Source organism: Genypterus blacodes, unplaced genomic scaffold (genome assembly GCF_046128005.1).
Source record: "Genypterus blacodes isolate CSIRO-AG114 ecotype Tasmania unplaced genomic scaffold, CSIRO-AGI_Gbla_v1 ptg000087l_1, whole genome shotgun sequence".
NCBI lineage: Eukaryota > Metazoa > Chordata > Actinopteri > Ophidiiformes > Ophidiidae > Genypterus > Genypterus blacodes.
This window is the reverse complement of record NW_027466892.1, coordinates 188,316-205,000: the sequence shown is the minus strand read 5'-3', so window position 1 is coordinate 205,000 and position 16,685 is coordinate 188,316. Positions and strand designations below refer to the sequence as shown.

Below are 16,685 nucleotides of genomic sequence, written 5' to 3'. Positions count from 1 at the left end.
CATCCAGAATAGCAGGTTGAGATGGATCTTTGACTTTGGCTACAGCCTCTATTGAATTGATCTTCCTATTAGACCTGCACAGAGAGAAGAACAGAAGATGAGAGTCAATCTGCAGGTCACTGGAGTTCATCCAAACATGCAGAGATCAAGGTACAAGCAGATAAATGAGCAGGCCACAGCGTGTCCCTCTGACTCAGACCCAGCAGCTTGCAGCACTATTCCAGCCCCAAAAGAGAAAACATTTGTCCTCTTGACCGAGGGTCCTCCAGTCTGAGCTGATGTCAAAATTGTGCTCCTCCATATTCAGAACATATCTGATGGTTACCCACAATTAGCTGGTATCAAACATGACACGGTAACATTTGGATGAAGGGAGAGGGACACAAAGAACCTTACAGCAGCTCTGCGTTGTCGGAGAGAAGTGTGAACGTGGCCTGAACACACTTTCCTTTTTCAAATACAGCAGGAAGTTTCATACCAGGTTCTCATGTACTAGAGATGGGAATCACAAGTTATAGATGAGCCTCTGGAAATCATTGATTAATCCACCCAGTCAATAACAACATTTGCTTCTCCAACCTGACGGATCAAAAAGTGGAATTTCTCCCAAACTGGAACATTTTCAAGGAAGTAGCAGAAAAGTACAGCATTAAAGAAACTCCTCCTCCGTTGACCTCTGCACCTCACAGATGAACAGACGCATCATTTCCCTTTACCTGTGTGATGTTAAAGTCCCTCTGGACAGACGGACCAGGACATTTCCTGGTGTCTGTCTGAATGGAACAGACCAACAGGACCTGGAATGTCTCCATATCCCTGTCGCCAACAAAGACCCTCACAAAAACATCATAGCACCTTAGAACAGAGGAGGATCTCGCTGTGCATTATTATTATTATTATTATTATTTCAATCATTGTTTATCACTCATAAATCAGGTTTAACAGAAGAAACCACACTTCTGCATTCGGTCCACTTAGATAATGTGCGTGAATTCAAGTCCGTTATTATCACTCTGAGCCTTCACGTTCTGATTTAAGGTTGCAATAAATGAATCAAATCATAACAAAAACAGTTTTCAGGGCAGAATAGCATAAACACACATTTACACACATTATAACATTATAACATCACATGGACATAACCGGAAGGCAGTAGCTCTGTCCGTAGTGAGACCGTGCTGGGTCGTCAGTTCGAGTCCCCCTGTGGGCCAGGAAAGTGGACTGGTAGCTGGTAAGGTGCCAGTTTGCCTCCAGGGCACTGCTGAGGTGCCCATGAGCAAGGCACCTAACCCCCAACTGGCTGCTCTGCATAATGGATGGATGTGTGTGTGTGTGTGTGTGTGTGTGTGTGTGTGTGTGTGTGTGTGTGTGTGTGATGTGTAAGAGAAGAAGATTTTCAATTGCATGTGATTTCATTGTGAATTGATTTCATTGTGAATCAGTTAATAAATCAACAACAACTATCAAGAAGCCGTATTGTGACTACTGAACATTAAAACATTTACTGGGGGAGTCTTTGTCATTCCAAGAGTCTCTTTTGTAAACTTCTTTATGTATTTTAAATTGTTTGCCTTTACTGAGATATTAAATCTGACTCCTCCCGCCTGTGTGTAACAGTAGAGGGCGGTATAACGCCACACAACCAACAGCCTGCCGGTAATAAAGTAGTAGAAGAAGAAGAAGAATCCCCATGACTATGTCTCTGTTGTTGTTAAAGGAAACTGGTTTACGCGTTTCTAAATGCGCATGCGTGGTCCACATCCGGGTTCTCGTAAGTGTTTTGGTGATGTTTTTCAAACGCCCAACCGGAAATGCGAACAAGAAACCAGTCCCGACCGGAAGTTAAGTGCGAAGAAGTGAAAGAATTGGCGGTAATTGTAGACTTGTTTTAGCGGGTGCGGACGAGGAGGCCATTATAGTTTGAGGGTTGAAGACGGAAGTTTGTTCTCTTGGTCCGGACAGCTGTGCGGCGTCATGGCGTGTAAGAGAGGAGCGCTCATCGTGCTGGAGGGAGTGGACAAGGCCGGGAAGAGCACCCAGTGTAAGAAGCTGCTGGAGGCGCTGCAGCTGGCAGGGAGGCCGGCGGAGGTCATGCGCTTCCCCGACAGGAGCACGACCATCGGACAGCTGATCAGCGCGTATCTGGCGAAGAGCAGCGAGCTGGAGGACCACACGGTGCATCTGCTGTTCTCCGCCAACAGATGGGAGCTCGTGTAAGAGATGCGGCCTGTAGAATCAGAACCAGACGGTGATATAATCAGTGATCCTTCAGGTGGAATCCGCAGCGCTGTCATCCTGGTCCTCATGGATCCACAGCATTACGTCATTGTTGACGCCTAATGCGGTTAAGGGCTTGAGTAAACATCCCAGTTGGTCCCTTTTCCTCCTCAGGCCTTTGATGAAGAAGAAGCTGGAGCAGGGCACCACTCTGATCGTGGACAGATACGCCTTCTCTGGAGTGGCCTTCACCAGCGCCAAGCCTGTGAGTTCTTCTTCTTCTTCTTCTTCAGCAGCTCTCACCCTGAGGAGCTTCACTCACCTTGACCTGCTTCTGTTCCAGGGTTTCTCTGTGGAGTGGTGCATGCAGCCTGATGTGGGCCTACCAAAGCCTGACCTGGTGATGTTCCTCCAGGTCAGCCTGGAAGAAGCTGCCCTCAGAGGTCACTTTGGACAGGAGAGGTATGAGACCAAAGCGTTCCAGAGCGTGGTGGGGCGCAGGTTTGAGGAGTTGAGGCAGGATCCTTCAATCCCCTGGCAGGTAGGACACGCAGCTGGGTGTAGTCGCTTCACTTGTTTAGACTCATCAGATTGATCGTGACTTCCTGTTTGTCTTCCATAGGTCATAAACGCTTCAGGCAGTGTGGAGGACGTGCATACAGACATCAAGACCCACAGCCTGAACGCCATCGAAGCAGCTCACAGGCTCCCACTGGGAGAGCTGTGGAAGACGAGCTGAGCCTGAGTCTGATCCAGGTGGGCCCCCCTGTGGAACAGGAGGGCAGGATGGATCCACATCATATGGACTGTCATGTATGAGCTGTGTAATGTAAACGTGCCTTTGGCGTCTTTGGATTAAAGAAAGACGTACGGCTGTTGAATGTCAGACTTTGAGTTTATTTGTAGCTTTTAATCGTATTGTTCTTTTAGCCGTCTACATATTGAGTAAATAAATAATCTTCCAAAGAACTAGTGTGTGTGTGTGTGTGTGTGTAGACTGGACAGGGATCTTTAGCATGAACATGAACACAGCTGGGTTTCTTTACAGGCTGCTGTTACAGACTTTGGATATTAGTGACTTAGTGTGAAAGCCATGAGCTTCATGAACCGTCGTGTCTGTACAACATAAACATATGGCGAGTTTACTTCTGCAGTCAGGGAAAGGCACCATATCACTTCAGAATTAACATTAAAGTGTTAAGACTCAAATGGAAACACATGTATGTGAAGGTGTGCATACATAATTGATCCTGAGCTCCTGCTACTGCTTCCACCGGGCAGTCTCCATGTTGGATACAGAGAGAGAGAGAGCATTCAGAGGCTGTGGAGAAGAACGCTGTGTGACACACACACACTGACTTCACCCGTGGTGCTGGACGGGCTCAGGTCTCCAGTAATCTTCCCTTTTTGGCTTCCCTTCTGACAGCAGAAGAGACGGAGAACCTTTCACCTACTGTCCCCAACAGGACGTCATTGTTCATGTTCTCACAGGGAAAGAATCTCAAACTCTTCATCCTCTGAATCAAAGAACCGCTCCAGTCGGTCAGAGTCCGAGAAATCTGAAGAAGAGAGCGTGGACAGGTTAGAGGTTAAGGAGTGACTGAACGTGTCAGCATGGGTGGTTGATCTAAAGTCGAGTGAGTACCAGGTGTGAGGTTCAGGGCGTCCACACAGACCATGTGACAGGGCTGACTGTCCACCAGCTCAAACATGGGCAGGCCCCCTCTGTTACATGAAAGCTGCAAGAATAAGAACACAGATGAATGATGTCATAATGCCACGTTTATGCTTGAGCCATGAAGACTTTGCACAGACACACACGTACCGCTCTGATGCGCATACACCAGTCATCAAACTCATCCTCCGTTCTGCAGAAGAAACCCTGGTAAAGACCAGAAAACAATCAGCTGAGAAGCATCTCTAGGTAGTGGCTGGAACATTCTGGGTGTCCAGGCTTTGTTTAGGGTGACAGAAGGTCATGTGGCGTCCCTACCGCTGCGATGGAGGGGTCCAGCTCACAGATGTGCATGCGGCAGGGCGGGTGCTGACAGTGGAACGTCTCATCGGGGACGTGGCTGTCGTCGTACGGCTCCACGGCAGGCTGGGTGGTGTGAGGGTCTAAGTAGATGAGCTCCTCTCCTGGAGGAGGAGGAGGAGAAGGAGACCAGAGTTCATTTGCTTCAATGCTCAGCACGACTTCTTCACCTGACACATCTGAGTGTTTTTCTCATCAACATACCGACATAACCGATGAAGTAGTGGGCACTGTTGGGTTTTCCTCCAATCACACCCAGGGACTGAGGCAGCATGAAGCATTGCTGTGAGCAGTGAACAGGTCTCATGTTAATGATCTGTGTCACACCGGCTTCATTCAACTATCACAACACAAATACACAACTTTCTACACAAACAGCAAAGGATTTCACAGACTAGAGGCTGTTTGTTAAACGCTGTCATCTTCTGTTGTGTAATTGTACTCTTTGCTCCCAATAAGCCAGGGTGTGTGTGTGTGTGTGTGTGTGAGTGTGTGTGTGTGTGTGTGTGAGTGAGTGAGTGAGTGAGTGAGTGAGTGAGTGTGTGTGTGTCTGGGTTCCAGGATTGTTTTTATAATTGATTTTCTTTGTTTCCTCTGCATTTGTCTTTTATTTGTCTTTATTTTCTACATTAAAACAAATCCACATGCTCATTGTTGTGTGATCCAACACTCTGTTCTTGTTTGGAAGTTCATTTAATGACCTCCATACATCTTTCTCTACAGCTTGCTCAGGATGCATTAGAACACAGAATTGTAGGTCCTCATCTTGATTTAATTAAGTGTTCAGTTATTATGCAAATGAGACTGATGTGTACATTTTAAACTTCCGCTCTATTATCTGTAACTTTGGCAACACAAACTGAGACCTGACTGATGGATGACCCATTTTCTAAATAGAAGAAGATGAGGTCCATTGTTTAGATGAAGTCTTCATGGGACCCAATATAGATGAAAACTAGAAATGAGGTTTCATGCTTCAGTACATAATAGCGACTCCAGAGTGTGCGTCCTAAAGTGCTGGATCTCACCTTCAGGGTTTCAATGTAGGCCTCGTTGATGTCGCTCAGGCCCAGCCTGAGGGGGATGAGCAGGACCAGGGGTTTCCACAGAGCCGTCTCCTCCTCTGTAAAGGCACACGCTCCCTCCAGGCAGCCGTTCAGCTCCCCACCTCCCTCTGGCTCTGCACAGGCGCCGCCAAGATCCAGCCAAGGCATGCAAAGACGCTCTGCAGTCACAACAACCACAGACTCTCAGCTCGGGGAGGGAGGAAGGCTTCATACTTCATAGTACAGACATGAAGGATCCCATTGAGTTCTGCTGTATAGACATATATCTACACAGCTTGAGGTTCCAATCCTTTGCTCTCTTCTGCACTGCTCCCATGAAGTCCCTGTGAGCCTGCAGGCTACAGCTGCACTGTCTTTATGAGTATTTAGATGGAATTTCTGCTTCTGCTTCCTTAGTAGGGGAATTTTCCACTTTCTTTCCATTTAAAGCTTTTTTTATATCTTTACAAACCCCTTATAAACATTAAACCTGAGGTGTTTGGTGTACAGGGTTCCTTGTCCTTGTGTGAGCGATGCACTTACTGATCTCCTCGATGACCACAGTGTTGTCCATCGCCACGTGAACAACCAATCGGCTCCACTTATCAAACACTGCCAGCTTCCTGAAAAGAAGACGGCACGTTTACAAGACAACACTCATCAATACAGGCAGGAAGTGGAAAAAGGGCAACTCAACATAATACAACTTTACACAAACTATGACAGACATGACTTCATGAAACCAACATGATAATCTGAGGAAGTCTGGATGATAAAGAAGTTTCTGCTCCTTCATTTAGTCAAAGCCTCAGGGCCGAAGAAGCAACCAGCTTCACCTGAGAATATCTTCATCAAGTTCATCATGTGTTGGTCTGTCAGTAACCATAGTAACAGAGTAACCGCAGCACTTACTTTAGAACCTGTGCCACTGTGTTTGGACCGTACCACTGGCCTATAGGCTTTCCTTCCCCAACTCCCATCTGGGCTGCAGCGTTGAAGGGAAAAGCACAACATAATGAACATTCTTCCCCGGCTGTCACAGCAGACTTTTGTTCCAACTCCTTACCGATCTGATGAATGGAATAATAGCTGTCCTTTTTGTCAACAAAGGCATTGAGAATGCTGATGTATTCTTCTCTTTGTTTCTGCCCTCCGACCCATCTCCAGTCTGAGAACAAGAACACTGTTATAGAGCCAGTATGGACTCCTGAGCAGAGGAGGAGCAGGAGGAGGAGGAGGAGGAGCAGGAGGAGGAGGAGCAGGAGGAGGAGGAGGAGGAGCAGGAGGAGGGTTGCTAGAGCCTCACTGTTCATTTCAACATGACACATGAGGCAGAATGAGGTGCATGCAGAGAGAGCAGCTGGTTTCATTCTAACAGTCCTACCTCTTCCTAAATGTCTACAGACTAAAGCCTGGCCCAGGATCATCTGGCCACACCGTAACATGCACCCCCATCCTGTGTCTGACGTTGGGCCTGTCCCCCCTGGAGCACAGACAACAGACAGGAATGCTTCAGAATGTGTGTACAGACAGAGATGAGGTCGTGTTCAGGAGTTCTCCTTCACTTACCGATGGGTGGGAAGCTTCTTCTGTAGGTGAACCACAGGCGTGATGCAACATCTGACAGAATCTCATCTTTCTCTAGATGGAGAGCAGAAAAAGGCAAATTATTAAATTCACTCACTCTCTGTCTGTCACAGGACTGAACATGTCTGTGCCAACACGTCAGGACCGTGTGGCAGAGAGTGTGTATCTGCACCAGGTTTGTGTTTGGGGTCCAGCTTGTGCAAACAGACTGGGAGCTATTGTTCTGAAGTCCATGTTCATCCATTTCTTCATCCTTAAGAAGTTTTCACTGCAGCTGGATTAACAATCAATGAGCGGGGTCATTGATCGTTAATCCAGACTCAGAGTCAGAGAGAGTCAGTCAAATGTAGGGGCAGATGACAGATGATGTGGTTCAGGATGGTTTGGATCATTTGAGTGGGCGTGAAATCATTTCTGGTGTTAAGAATGAGAGGATTTCTATTGATATGATATTGATTGTGTTTAGTGAATATGATGTCAGAGAGTTTCAGGTAGAAGTGGAGCGTTGGAGCTGAACTCCAGCAGGGTAAATGTTTCACCCTCCTACCTATGAGTGCATTGAATTCTTTCCCCAAGATCCACACAGGCTCCGAAGTCTCAGGGAAGTCTTCAAACTCTCCAAAGCGAAGTGTGTCATATGTCAAGGTAGCTGCAGGAGAGACAGAGCACAGTGAGACAACAGAGTGTGTGTGTGTGTGTGTGTGTGTGTGTGTGTGTGTGTGCGCTCAGCATGGAGCCGTCCCCACAGAAGAGCAGGGTGTGAGGCTGAAGGTCCAGGAACTGCTGCATCAGAACACAACAGGACTCAGAAACACACTTTGGAACTTGAATACTAAACAAATATCATGAAAATAATCTCCAGATCCAGAGTGGAACCAGGAGGAAATGTAGATCACAGGAGTGTTCATGATGTACAGTTGGGTTACCAGAGCACATTTACATACAATTGGTTCAATACTGTCGTGTTACAATGTGTGTGTGTATTGTATAGTAAACTCCATATATTTGCCTTCATATTTGTGTTTCCATTCCATGACACTGTAGTTGTATCATTTACTGACTGAAACATACTGACAAAGAACACACACACACACACACACACATACAGAACACACACACACACATTTCCCTGTAAAGTCTCCACTGTGTCATCAGTTACTACAGAGTATTTATAGTAGCAGGTGCGATACATCAATCTATACGTAGTGTCATCACTTACTATGTATATAAATACACACACACGCACACACACACACAGATCCAGCTGTATTTATAGTCTGGTCTTCAGTCTCACAGCAGTCTGAGGAGTTTGACAGACAGACGTCCTGAACATTCAGACATCAACAGAACCGTGAGCGGAGCAGAACCACGGGAGAAACCTCTCAGAAGTGAAATCCAGATAAGCCCTAACACTTTGACACTTTAAACAGGATGCAGAGTGATTTACTGACACGTAAACTAAAGAAGAAGTGAAAATAACGGAGCAGGCGTTGTGACACAGTGAGAGTTTAGCTGAGCTGTAGCCTCTGCGTGCTAACGGAAGCTTCATGATGGTGACAGTGCATCGGCTGCTCTCCGCTCTAAGCTAACAGGCGCTCAAACCAACGACCCCCTGCGCGCTACAGACAACCAAACACAACCACAAGACATGAAGACAACACGGGCGACAGCTGGACACCGACACGGAGCAGAGGGACAAGATGTCAGCGTGAGGAGGCGCAAGCTTGGGTTAGCACAGCGGCTAACGGGGGCTAGCCGTCCACTCATCACTTCAGCACGCTGACGTGATGGCGTCTGCGTGATGGCTGCCGGCGGGACGCGCTGCTCCTGTCACGGCGGGGACGCTCATGGCTGCCGGGTGTGAAGAAGTCATGTTTGTGCTTGTTTGATGAGTGTCAAAGTAGTGTTTTCGCTGAGAGATCTCGCTCACCTGCGTCCATCCCGACGGTCTTCACCCAATCTTGTTGTTGTTTTCAGAGTCCGAGACCATCGACCAATGGGAAGCGAGTTCTGCCTGCGGAAGTCGTACATAGGCGGGTCTTTTAGTATAACAGCCAATCAGATCGCCCGTTTCAGACGAGGGGGGGCTGTACGTGACGTGATTGTGTCATTGCTTAGTTGTTCCTCTCTTAAGGCCACGCTGCGTAATGACGTCACGCTCTGCGCCCCGTGGCAGAGAGAAAGAGCCTGAACGACTGAAGGTTCATCTGGAGTCAGGAGGACTAAATGTGATCCAGCTCCTCAGATTACTGCTACATGTCTGGGTTACCAGTCTATTTACTTTATAGACTGCATTTTGACCAGTAACATAGTGTTTAGACATGAAACAGACCTGTAATGTTGTGGTGAGTGTATCATTATATGTTTGTGTTGTTTATTACAGAACAACACACTTCTGAAGATAAAGGCATCACACAAACCAACACCGTCTATGGTATAAAACTCTATGGAACTTTATTGTTTAGGACACCCAGTGCAGCACGCAGTGTCATGGTGAAATTATTCATGGAATAAATTCTATTTAGGCATAAAATTAAACGTGTTTTTAAATGCTTTAAGTGATGGACTGACACTTGCATTACAACATTTACAACACACAATAATACATTACCTCAAGGTGAATAATGGAGAATAAAGAGAGCGAAACTGCACACACGTCACTGTCTGACTTTGGGATACATCGTAATCAGATTATTCGAAGTATTTGATACATCAGAACAGTTTAAGTTAGAATGATACTAGAAAGTTATTGCATTATGTAGTGGGTCCTGGTCTGGTCCGGTCCTGGTCTGGTCCTGGATCACCTCAAAGAACATTCTGACTTTACAGAATAACACAGTTGTCCTATTCAACCACTAGGGGCAGTCATACCACCGTCAAAAGCGCAGTAAAACAAAGCAGTGCTGCTTGAGAAGAACCTCAGCTGTAAAAGCTGCACAAACAAATCTCTTACGGTGTAAAGAAGACATCACAGTTTAACAACACTGATAGTAGGTAAGCGATAGCGGTGCTCCCTCTGGTGCGTGTGTGTGTGTGTGTGTGTGTGTGTGTGTAGGAGGGGGGGCGCACATTTCAGGTGTGTGTGACTTGCATTGTGTGTGTAAAAGCATGTATGTACAAACTGCATGGATCTGAATCTGAATTTCTCAAATGCTGGGAGAAAATAAAGGGTGTTCTTCTTCTTCTTCTTCTAACCTCATAAATTCACACCAACAGTGCACCAGTAACAATAAATACATCCTCTAAGGTGAATCGGGGGAGTGAGGTCCATGTTCCTGTTGTCTGAGGGCCGGGGTGTTCATCAGTGTGTAAACAGATCCACAGCACTGGAGTGGAGCGGTGGTGGTTCACTTCTCTCTGAGGAGGTAAAACACCACGGCCTTCAGGCAGTGTCCAAACGCACACACAGCAGAGACAAACCAGTGAGAACGGAAGCTGGGATCGGTGTTTACCACACACTTTGTTACATCCACCTGCGATAGAAGACACACACACACACACACACAGTCACATATCACATCATGGGCTATGTATTTTATGTATGTAACACACACACACACACACACACACACACACACACACACTTATAACATTCCTCAATTCCATGCATTACCTTGTACCTCATACCAAGTCAGAATGTGTTCTGAATTGATCTGACACTTTTGATTTAGTACCAGCTCTGTAATCAACTGTAATAATAATAATAATAGGACTGAAATCCATTGTTTGTCATGAGAAATAGTACATTGACAGACTATCATAGAGGGAGAGAGAGAGAGAGCGAGAGACAGAGAGAGAGAGAGAGAGAGAGAGAGAGAGAGAGAGAGAGAGAGAGAGAGGGGGGGGGGGAGGGGGGGAGAGAGAGAGAGAGAGAAGGGGGGAGAGAGAGACACAGAGCGAGAGAGGGGGAGAGAGAGAGAGAGAGAGAGAGAGAGAGAGAGAGAGAGAGAGAGAGAGTTGCAGGGTACAGGGTAAAACAAGCAGGTACATAACCACAACATGTTGGTGTGATTTCTCCACATCAATTCCAAACTTCATCTTACATCATGCTCTTTTCATTGCATGAGGCTCTGAACTTGTCAATCAATCCCTAATCCATCAAATGTTGATACATAATCTTCTGACCTCTATTAAAGCCATTAGTCACAACATTGGCCTGATTAGAAAGTGGAACCACAAATAGTTTCACGATGATGAGAGTGATGTGTTGTTGTTTTAGAATGTGCTGTGACAGGATGAGCCAACAAATACCAAACTACAATCCAGCAATGCTTCAACAAACTCATTATATAACCGGCAGAAAACTTAGAGAGGCATTGAAACGACCCAGGAGCTCTGCAGAGTGTCAGCGCTGACACTAAACACTTCAGCCTCTTTAGATCCTCCTGGACTAGAACGTTTCATATCCCTGATGTTATTCAGCCGTGCTACACGCTGCTACATTAACTCTACTGTAATGACACAGTGAGGTCAGCTCAGACACACACTTCTCCTCCAAACAGAGATGATTTGGGAGGGAGGGAGTGGATTCCTTTAGCTTAGGCTCTCTCTCTCTTTGTTGCCATGCTTTGACCGTTTGCTGAGCGTTTGTTCATCTTGATGTCTTGCCAGCAGAGCAGAACAGATTCAGAGGCACTGAGCCAACAAGGGTTCATTTTTCTGCTGGACCTTCACTTTACTATAATTATTTATGTGGGATAGGATCACAGAGGATATGAACGTGATTACACAGAACAGACCGATCCTCTCATGAGTGGAGACTTTTAGAAAACGCAGTGTGAACTAAAGATTGGTTCCATTTAAAGAGAATGAACCTGCTGGTCTATCATGTGTGTGCGTTTGTGTGTGTGTGTGTGTGTGCGTGTGTGTGTGTGTGTGTGTGTGTGTGTGTCTGGATGAGGGTGTAACAGGAAAGTCATGCTTAAAGTGGAAGATGACTCAAACAACTGGACATTTGGCTCTCATCGCTTTTTTCTTTGAAGTTTTATGACAAACAAAAATGCAAACTTAAAGACAAATTAGAATCAGTGGAATGACATCAGCACACACACACACACACACACACACACGAGTGAGCCTCCCTTACCCAGCCCCCTCTCCTTTTCAACCACGAGGTCAGACTCTTACGGACAAACTCGCCCATGCAGTCCACGATGGTGTGGACCATGGCTGGATGTCCGTGTCTCACACAGTCCACTGCCAAGGCCCCGGCCACAGCGTACAAAGACACCACTTTGCCCCACGTCACACCTGAGAACACACACGCAAACCACACACAAACGCTGAACTGCTAAGCAAACTGAATTAAATATGCTGCATTCTTCATTCACACTCTGCAACATCCACTATCTGATGCATGAGAACATCGTGGTAAATTGTGAGTTTGAGTCATGTAGCAGTGTCTTTAGTCTCTCTGTAAAGGCTGGAGAAAGACTTATCAGAGCTCAGCGGCAGTCAGGATCAGGCCCACCTACCTTTGTAGACCACAAAGTAGAAACACAAAGCTCAGGGTAACAGTCAGGCACATGAGTCAGCAGATCATTTTCATGTGGAGTTAAGCTTTCTGCTGTCACGCCATTTAAAGTCACAGCCAAAGACTATTTCTGTCATCTTTATATGTCCGCCACTTACAAATCAGACTTCTCCTCCATTCATCTGCAGGTATTGTGTCTGGATTCTCATAAATGGTGGCGGCGTTTCATTCTGCTGGAGTCTGGACTTGACAGGATTGTATCTCTGACTCATCCAACGATTTGATTTGAGATCTACTAACTTAAAGACTAGAGCCTGGAACCAAAGCCTGAAATGTTCCAACAAGGAAGTGAAGTCTCACTGTGGAATATTCTAGAGACCATTGACAAATCATCACTCAGTCTGAAACTCTAAAGCTTCATATATCTTTCTCTTTATCTGCTGTTCTTTATCTATTGAGCTGCGTCATCATCCTGGAGTCAAGACTCATCTACTACCAGACATTGAACATGTGATACATAGAATCATTATCCTGAACATTTGACACAACGTACAAGTAACAACACGTAAAGATGGAGACGGCAATTCTTTGTCCGACTCCGTCTGAGTTTGACTTTGTATCCAGACATTAGTGAACATGCTGAACTACAGACATTCCACTGTAAGGAAACAACATCTACACACTAAAAGGCTTTGACACGTATGAGCAGAGAGCTGAGGCGCCGCTTCTCTGTTGGAGGTTCACAATACAATCCTCAATATCTTTTAGTTTCAGCTTTCTATGTCTGGAGGAAACAACAACTCTGGCATGAATGACTGAGCTCATACGCACCCAAGGAGTTTGTGGTTCTAATCTATGACAGCCGTGACTTCCTCTGTAAACATACAGTATAATCACTCGGGTGAACATTTAACAGTGAGCTGAAGCTTTTCCCTTCTCCTTTGCTACACGATGCGGTCAAATAGACTTGATCGTGGCTAAATATGTCGTAGTTGTAAACCCTTTAAACTAGACAAGCCTGATTCTGTTTCATTTATGTTCCCCTTTGAAGAACCTCTGCAGAGAGGAGCTTTGTTCTGTTCCCTCAGGGTCATGAGTGAACTCCCTGGGTGGAGTCCAGACTGTCTGCATGATGACTTCTCTGCTGGCTTCACTGCATGTTCACCTAATATGGCCTGAGTTTTCCCCACAGCAAGAGGGAACAGAAACTTTACAGAGAAAGTTACAGAGAGGAGAGCAGTGGTCTCCTTTGCTTCAGTGTAAGGTGCCATGGCTTTACTTTGCTCCTTTGTAATGTGAAAGTGTAGAAGCAATAAAACACCATCACTCAGATAACTCACTTATGAAGACTCTGCTCATAACCTTAATCACTTTGCCTCAGGCTGTGTAGTTTCTGATTCAGGATCAAAACCTTCATGAGCGTCCGGAGAAGGACAGAGCCTCTCAACTCTTCAGGTCTGAGTTTGAGTGGATCAGAGTGATCCAGCACGAGGCCGGCACGACTCACCGGTGGAGAAAATGTCTGCAGCTACAGCCAGGAAGGCGTCTGACACCACGTTCTCTGAGGCCACGGTGATGTTCAGCTGTCGAGCTACGTTGCGGTAAATGTTGGGCCGCAGATATTCCAACTCATCACCTGATCACAACAAAGACAGTCAGAAAGAAAGAACATCAGTGAATCTACCGTGATTTACTTTGGGCACCAGGAATGTTTTAGTATTATCACAGGGATCATTGCAAAGTTCAAACACAGATCGGTGCTATGAGCAAGTAGGACTGCTGAGGAAGAGACAGAAGAAGATTCTAGACAGTGACTTGTATTGTTTGGACCAAGAGTGCAGGTAGTGTGCAAAATAAATGAATGTCCAAAGATCTTAATCTTAATACAGTGGTTCTCAAAGTGTCTGAACCAGGAAAGACCTGAGCAAACAAAGAGGTCTAAGCACAACCTCACTAAGAAGCCACCAACCTGTGTGTGTGTGTGTGTGTGTGTGTGTGTGTGTGTGTGTGTGTGTGTGTGTGTGTGTGTGTGTGTGTGTGTGTGTGTGTGTGTGCGCGTGTGCGTGTGTGTGTGTGCTCTCACAGTCACCTTAACTGACTGCAGGTGACTGAAAACAACCCTCACACATGACCTCAGCTCATGAGAACAGACTGAAGCTCTCCCAGAGGCCCCTCTGCATCTGAACCACAATAATGGATGACAGAAATCATTAACTTGATTTGGCTCTGACCCAGACTGTTCTGACTCAGGCCCGGGTCCTGCTCCACCCTTACAACAAGTTACTGCAAAACCACTTCAGACTGACACAGACTGACACACACACACACACGCGCACACACACACACACACACAGACACACGCACACACACACAATGACTGAATATTAGATGTCAATGTAAATGATTATTTTTTTAATGTTACATCTTTATTTACTGTGGATCTAACTTTTATATTTAACTGTTTAATTTCTGTCTAAGTAAAATGAACTTGTGCTAAATGATCCATAAACAGTTAGAAAACAGACCCGCACTTTACCAAACAGCGCCACACACTGGTGAACGCTGTGTGTAGCAGGAGGACACTTTGGCTGTTTTCAACCAAAATGTCATTCTTGATGGAAAGAAGTCTGTAATTCAACATACAATTATTACTTCACACCTTAGAGGGTTTCTAGAGTCTACGTAACGTTGGTGGTACAGATAACCCAGTTTGAGAACCACTGCTGTAGGTTTACATCAAGACTCATCTAATGTGTTTCTGTCTAAACTTTAGAATTGGACTTTGTTCTGAAACAGTGTCCCTGCTGCTGGATCTGACTTTGCTCTGAATGACGTAACTGGTATGGAAACTGTTGTGTTCCCATGAGGGTCCCTGGTCCCGCTCCAGGGTCCTGAGGCGGGACCTCCAGGGTCCCCAAAACATTTGTGGAAGACGTCCTGACACATAAATGTGCAGCCAAACAAAGAGACAAAGTCAGATTAAAGCAGTCAGTGCGCCTCTAAACTCACCCAGCCAGAGCAGGACCGAGGAGACCTCCCCCAGGGGCCCCCCTGAGGCGGCCAGCCCGTGCTCGGGTTTAGACCAGCCGATACCGGCTCGGTTCAGCCTGGAGTGGATGTAGTCTCTGCACAGGGCTTTAGCCTGAGACACCAGCTCCTTATCGGTGGGAGATCGGTCGAATACTTCCATCACTTCGGCCGCGAACACAGAGGAGCGGCGCAACATCTCCATGCCCGGATCATCCGCCGCGGCCCGCCCGGATAAGCTGCCCGGCTCGGCTCGGCTCACCTCCCGCCCGCCTCAGCTCGCCTCAGCCTGCCGCTCTAAACGCATGTGTGTTACACAGGCTGAGCCCGGAGGAGGGAGGAGGGAGGAGGGAGGAGGCGCACCAACAACTACAGACCGGAGAGGAGAAGTTAGAGAAAGTTCCTGTTGTGTTAGAATGCAGGGGAGGAGAACAGAAGGATACTTACAGGAGGATATGGAGTCAATGTGGAGGTGAACAGAGTCACACAGGCAGCTTCATCTTCCTCACTGAGCTCTCTCTCTCACACACACACACGCACGCACACACACACTCACACGCACACTCACACTCCTTCTATGGACACTTATTGTGGAGTCCAGAGGCGGAGATAAGCAGGGCAGATGAAGCCCCGCCCCCTCATCCCAAATCTTACTCAATCACACACACAAACACACACACACACACATTGTGGCCTGTAGCTGTAAATCAATAACTGGATTTATTATAGGCGTGCCTGCATGAAGAACATGACTCTTGTTCTCTTCAATGTAATCATTTTGTCTCCGCCCTCTTCTCTTCGCACCAGAGCCACTGTGATCATCTTCATCATCACCTTCATCCTCTCTGAGCTCACAGCATCATCTTCATCCAAACCTACAGGATGAAGATCACACAGCACTCAGCATGTGGAGGGAAACACATTTAGATGAACAGGTCACATGACATACATTGTGTTAGAAAGAAGAAGTGTAACCAGTTTGTGTGTACAACAATTCATTTACTGACTAAATACTCAATAGGATCCAGTTAATTCAGTGTAAACGTGTAGTGTGTGTGTGTGTGTGTGTGTGTGTGTGGTCAGAGAGCAGAGGCCCTGGCTCCTATAGTGGAGGAGATGAACGTTCACATGCTGGTATGAAGGGGAACTTCTCTCAGGCTGCTGTGAAGTTATCCTGAGCACAACAATGGCTGCTAAAAGCTCAAGCCAGTGCACATTTCTTTTGTGTGTGTGCGTGTGTGTGTGTACTGTGGTGCGTTTAAGCAGGACACGTAATCACAACAAACACGTGAGGCTGCTC

The 16,685-nt window shown here is 46.4% G+C and overlaps 3 protein-coding genes across 4 annotated transcripts; 1 reads left to right on the top strand and 2 right to left on the bottom strand.

Moving 5' to 3' along the window:
- Positions 1–1,754: 1,754 nt before the first annotated feature.
- On the top strand, positions 1,755–3,092 carry dtymk (deoxythymidylate kinase (thymidylate kinase)). Its single transcript, XM_076158784.1, has 4 exons — positions 1,755–2,213; positions 2,392–2,482; positions 2,561–2,758; positions 2,840–3,092. Exons 1-4 carry the CDS (start codon positions 1,975–1,977, stop codon positions 2,954–2,956), a joined length of 645 nt encoding a protein of 214 aa, XP_076014899.1. The 5' UTR covers positions 1,755–1,974; the 3' UTR covers positions 2,957–3,092.
- Position 3,093: 1 nt separating this feature from the next.
- Positions 3,094–8,917, bottom strand: atg4b (autophagy related 4B, cysteine peptidase). Of its 2 annotated transcripts, XM_076158780.1 has the most exons (13): positions 8,816–8,917; positions 7,433–7,534; positions 6,868–6,939; positions 6,683–6,781; positions 6,365–6,466; positions 6,211–6,283; positions 5,842–5,921; positions 5,281–5,477; positions 4,457–4,535; positions 4,211–4,356; positions 4,043–4,099; positions 3,863–3,956; positions 3,094–3,776 (listed from the first exon to the last, which is right to left on the bottom strand). In XM_076158780.1, exons 1-13 carry the CDS (start codon positions 8,823–8,825, stop codon positions 3,703–3,705), a joined length of 1,185 nt encoding a protein of 394 aa, XP_076014895.1. In that variant the 5' UTR covers positions 8,826–8,917; the 3' UTR covers positions 3,094–3,702. The 2 variants fall into 2 exon arrangements, with proteins under 2 accessions (XP_076014895.1, XP_076014896.1); XM_076158781.1 differs by lacking the exon at positions 3,094–3,776 and having other exon boundaries at positions 4,043–4,085.
- A 398-nt stretch (positions 8,918–9,315) lies between these two features.
- On the bottom strand, positions 9,316–15,965 carry boka (BCL2 family apoptosis regulator BOK a). Its single transcript, XM_076158798.1, has 5 exons — positions 15,833–15,965; positions 15,368–15,754; positions 13,866–13,994; positions 11,972–12,135; positions 9,316–10,358 (listed from the first exon to the last, which is right to left on the bottom strand). Exons 2-5 carry the CDS (start codon positions 15,588–15,590, stop codon positions 10,233–10,235), a joined length of 642 nt encoding a protein of 213 aa, XP_076014913.1. The 5' UTR covers positions 15,591–15,754; positions 15,833–15,965; the 3' UTR covers positions 9,316–10,232.
- Positions 15,966–16,685: the final 720 nt, after the last annotated feature.